This window comes from Camelina sativa, chromosome 19, assembly GCF_030686135.1.
Source record: "Camelina sativa cultivar CO46 ecotype springtype chromosome 19, ASM3068613v1".
In the NCBI taxonomy this organism is placed as follows: Eukaryota; Viridiplantae; Streptophyta; class Magnoliopsida; order Brassicales; family Brassicaceae; genus Camelina; species Camelina sativa.
Window position 1 is genome coordinate 8,894,057 of NC_141898.1, and position 4,841 is coordinate 8,898,897.

Genomic DNA, 4,841 nt, shown 5'->3' on the forward strand with positions numbered 1-4,841 from the left:
AGCGATTGAGAACGTTTTATGTGATTGGTTCCAATCGCTAGCAACCGCTACCACCCGCAAACACAGCATTTATAGGAGATAGCGGGAGAACCAGTCTAACACCTAAGTTTAACACTCTTCAATCGCCATTGCTACTTTATTTGCGGTTTAGAAGAATATAGGGAAAGGAAATAAATAAAATATATTGGACTCAAATTTATTAATGGGCTTATATTCTTATTGGGTCTTTGTCGTCTCGTATAATAATGAACATAGAGAGCTCGTCGGGCCCAAATAATCTCTTACAGTTTTCAAGTCTGAACGTCGTCGTCTCTCTCTTCTCTTCTCCGTTGTGTTTCTTACCGTCACGCTCCTCTAAAGGCGACGGACGCAGCCCTTTCGCCGGGAGTTTCTTCAGGTATAATATTTTGCTTCCGCCGTTTAAATTTTTATTCGGTTTTGTTTCCATAGAGAAAAAAGCAATTCCTTAGTTTTGGATCGGCGAATCGATTTACATATACACAAAAAAAGGTTAGGTTCTTGAGTAAAGCTGTTTGTTGTATCCGTGTGTAGAGTTCCTTACACTTGCCTCTGTTTTTTGGTTTTTAAATTTCTCCAATTGAGGTTTTTTTTTTTCTTTGTTTCTATTTTGGCTCAGGGGAGATTTGTTTTCAGCTGGTTAGGGTATAACGATGGTTTTAGAAACTCTAGAGAGTTCATGTGAGGGTTCAAAGAGAAGACATGGGAACGGTGGTGATGTTGCTCTTCCTTGTTCAGGCGATGAGTTTAGCAATGGAGACATAGGTGCTGCTCCTGAAGTTCCAGCCGTAAGCTAAAAACCATGGGGTTTCATATTAATGCATATTGCCACAGGTGTTTCTGCTCTTGTTGTGACATCGGTCATTGTTGTGTCTTACGCAGAAACGAGCTAGGGTTTCAAGGGAAATGACTTTTGAAGATATTTACGGTGCGGATACATTACTGAATGATGATGATGAGGATGATGATAGTGACTGGGAACCCGTGCAGACGCCCGTCGAGTTTGTTAACTGGTGTTGTGTCAATTGCACTATGGCCAACCCTGGTGATATGGTCCACTGTTTTGTACGTTTTCGTTTACTTTTTTTTTGCTTTACTGCTACTTTTTGTTATCTCCTACGTGTCTGCACAATGTGCATTTTGTTATGCATCTGTAAAGTTGATTCCTTGATGTAGATTTGTGCTGAGCACAAGGAATCTGGCATCCTGAAGCATGGATGTTTTGTGTCTCCGTTTTTTAAAGATACTGGTCTCATTGAAGTTGAAGAGGAATATGGAGGTAGGAGTTACTAGCTTTGCATCTTCCCCTAGACATATTGCCTTTTCAGTTTTTAAGTAACGGTAAGCATGTCCACTTCTCTTTTAATTTGATCTTAGGAAGCTCATCTGCAACCAGCTCGACAGCTGTTGGGTTCGACGAGAGAATGTTGCTACACTCAGAAGTATGATCCTGTTACCGTTTATGTGTTATGTGTTATGTTTTCCTGAGAAACCTCTAGTGTCTGTTGCCATCTCTATGTCATTATCTCAGAAGCTTTTCTTCGTGCAAGTTTTTCCATTTTAATATGTACTGATGGCATGCTTGAAAAGTTTAAAGTGAAGGCACATCCACATCCAGAGAGACCTGATCGTCTTCGAGCTATAGCTGCTAGTCTTGCCACAGCTGGTATGTTTCGTTTACTGTCATGAGAATATTAATATGTTTCATTTTACAATATCACACTGTTGAGAGTAATTTTGGCACTCACCAGATTTGAAAATTTGCAGGTGTTTTTCCTGGAAGATGCTTACCTATTAATGCAAGAGAAATCACGAAACAAGAACTCCAGATGGTGAGCTGCTACATAACTTTCTTTGACATTTCTAATGTTTTGTTCATCGCAGGGGATCCCTTCACTGCAGTATTTTTGCAAATAATTCGCTAACTGGTTTATGTTTGTCAATTTTGAGGTCCACACTTCAGAGCATGTTGATGCTGTTGATACTACAAGCCAGCTTCTCTATAGGTTTGAGTTTTAAACCATTTGTTACTTTTTAGTGTTCACTGTTCATATCCTTGCTTGTTTACCTGACTATTCAAACTTGAATCGTAATTTCCTTTGCGTTAAGCTGCCCCATATTTATCTCTTTTTGTTCGTAAATCGTAATCCCATTTTTCTTTTACCACTGTCTGGCAGCTACTTCACCTCTGACACATATGCTAATGAGTATTCAGCACGTGCTGCTAGACTTGCAGCAGGTTTGTGCGCTGATTTAGCTACAGAAATATTCAGTGGCCGTGTAAAAAATGGTTTCGCTTTGGTATGTCTAATTCACCATAATTTTTGAATTTAGAGATGCACAGTTGCTTGAAATTGAAAAACTACACCATTTAGTCTCAAAAAAAAATACTCTGATTGAATCAGGTTAGACCTCCCGGTCATCATGCTGGTATCAGGCATGCTATGGGGTTTTGCCTTCACAATAATGCAGCCGTTGCTGCATTAGTAGCACAAGCAGCAGGGGCAAAGAAGGTGCTAATTGTGGACTGGGTAATATTACTGATAACTCAATGCTGGGTGGTTTTGTAGATATTCGAACTTCTTTAATTCGTTGTACTCGACATTGTGTGGTTTGCCTCACATCAATGATTTATCTACCTTTGCAGGATGTCCATCATGGAAATGGAACCCAAGAGATATTCGAACAAAACAAATCTGTAAGTTGTCTAATCTTATGGATGGATGCGCATCGATTTTGGAGTATCGGATGCAGTAAATTATTATTGGGAATTGACATATCTTGCACTTATGATCGGTAACCGTTGTATAGGTATTGTACATATCCTTGCACAGACATGAGGGAGGAAACTTCTATCCCGGTACTGGAGCTGCTGATGAGGTACCTATGCTCTTCTGTCGTACATTGTCTCATCCAAAATTCATTAGTAGATGTAGCTGTTGGTTTATATATATGCATATACCTTATTTCTATATGGTGTGCATTATCTCTGAGATTTTGGGATTTTCTTTTAACTTTCTGCTCTGTTTCCGAAGTATTTTGAATTTTCTCTGTGCAGCAGAGGAATATTTTCTAATATTTATTATGGGGTGTAGGTTGGTACAAATGGTGGGGAAGGTTATTGTGTAAATGTTCCCTGGAGTTGCGGTGGAGTTGGTGATAACGACTATATCTTTGCTTTTCAGCATGTGGTTCTTCCCATAGGTACAGAGTCGTTCTACTTTTCCACTTTTAAGTTTGTTCAACTCTATCTGAATTTGTTGATAAACGTTTTGGCTTAAATGAACCCAATACTTTAGGCTCACTATTGAATCTGCGTTCAGTCTAATTTTAACTGGAACCTTCCCTTGTAGCTTCTGCATTTTCTCCAGATTTTGTCATCATCTCAGCGGGGTTTGATGCAGCTAGAGGAGATCCATTAGGATGCTGTGATGTAAGCTTCATATTCGAGGGCTGTAATTTACAACTTCTGAAATCGGTGTATTGTTTTGTGGATTTCAACAAAGAATGTTCTGATCTACTCTTGTTTTTTAACAGGTGACTCCGGCTGGCTATTCTCGAATGACACAGATGTTGGGTGATCTATGCGGTGGGAAAATGCTAGTTATTCTCGAGGGCGGGTATGTGTTTTGCCTTTTTTGAAAAGCCTCTTATTTTTTAAGGGCAGATTTTGAATAGTCTCTTGTTTTTGTTAAATGCAGTTACAATCTTCGCTCCATATCTTCTTCTGCTACAGCAGTGATCAAGGTTAGTCTCTATTTCAAACTTGATATCCTTTAAATCTGCATTCTGATCCGGCTTAATCTATAAAGGTGCTTCTGGGTGAAAATCCGGAGATCAACCTGCCCATCGCTACCACACCTTCAAAAGCTGGCCTACAAACTGTTTTTGATGTGATGAATATTCAAATGAAGTTCTGGCCATCACTTGCTATCAGCTACTCCAAATTACTCTCAGAGTTGGAAGCACGTCTGATCGAAAACAAAAGTGAGTGATGATCCTTCCCGAAATAAACTATTTCCTTCGTCATTGCACTTTCTCCTAATCGAATCTTACTGGTTTTACAGAAAATCAGATAAAAAGGAAGCTTGTTCGGGTTCCCACATGGTGGAAATGGGGACGGAAGAAGCTTTTGTACAAGTTTCTCTCAGCTCGTACATATTCAAGATCAAAAAGATTTTAGAAAGCATTTTTCTACTCGTAGCAACTGTATTCTAACTTGAACTTTTGATACCTCGCGAATACTGTTTAATCGTAGGTCACACTATTTATCTCTTCATTGTTCCTTATTCATTTGCGTTTTAAGTATTCGTTGAAACGTTATTTCATCTTTGTAAACAATGTGATCTCATTTGAGAGCCATTTCATCTCTTCTTTTTTTTTTGGACATCAAAACAAAACCAGGCATTTCTGTTACCATGTTTTAATGTTAACGCATCACATGATTGGCAAAACAAATAATTCAAATAAATTATATAACAAATACAAAAATAATATGAAATAATTTTCTAGTTTATTTCAAAACACAGATTAATAAAATAAAAATAAGTCTCAACTTAGGACAAACATAAAATCCCAATAACAAAATCAGAAAAACCACAAGTAGCTTATACACACCATAGTTGCGGTAGGTGAGTCGGTGGAAACCCGGTTCATACCAACGCCGGTTGCTCCAGAGACAATGAGGAAAACACCGTGAGGCACCCTAGCTGTCCACCTCTAGTTGAATTCGCTGTCGTTGCGAAGTCGCCACTGCCTGTGGTCATAGTAACAACGGATGTTGAAAATGTACATGCCCCTCGATTATTCTATTCTTTTGTATT

At 38.8% G+C, this 4,841-nt stretch overlaps 1 protein-coding gene across 2 annotated transcripts; it reads left to right on the forward strand.

Annotated features, from left to right (window-relative positions):
* The first annotated feature begins 271 nt into the window (after positions 1-271).
* Positions 272-4,418, forward strand: LOC104765714 (histone deacetylase 15). 2 transcript variants are annotated; one of them, XM_010489475.3, is made up of 18 exons: positions 272-397; positions 638-806; positions 901-1,083; positions 1,195-1,297; positions 1,396-1,460; positions 1,609-1,684; positions 1,786-1,850; positions 1,969-2,024; positions 2,196-2,319; positions 2,424-2,549; positions 2,666-2,716; positions 2,830-2,898; positions 3,114-3,222; positions 3,372-3,451; positions 3,556-3,638; positions 3,720-3,765; positions 3,831-4,005; positions 4,086-4,418. In XM_010489475.3, the coding sequence occupies exons 2-18, from the start codon at positions 672-674 to the stop codon at positions 4,199-4,201; spliced, it is 1,662 nt and encodes a 553-aa protein (XP_010487777.2). In that variant the 5' UTR covers positions 272-397; positions 638-671; the 3' UTR covers positions 4,202-4,418. The 2 variants fall into 2 exon arrangements, with proteins under 2 accessions (XP_010487777.2, XP_087358448.1); XM_087502322.1 differs by lacking the exon at positions 4,086-4,418 and having other exon boundaries at positions 3,831-4,013.
* Positions 4,419-4,841: the final 423 nt, after the last annotated feature.

Bases quoted from the DNA above. Each gene is read 5' to 3' on its own strand.
- LOC104765714 (XM_010489475.3), top strand. From the start codon at position 672: ATGGTTTTAGAAACTCTAGAGAGTTCATGTGAGGGTTCAAAGAGAAGA. The intron at 3,766-3,830 runs GTTAGTCTCTAT...TAATCTATAAAG, and splicing joins CTGCTACAGCAGTGATCAAG to GTGCTTCTGGGTGAAAATCC. The intron at 4,006-4,085 runs GTGAGTGATGAT...CTGGTTTTACAG, and splicing joins ACGTCTGATCGAAAACAAAA to AAAATCAGATAAAAAGGAAG.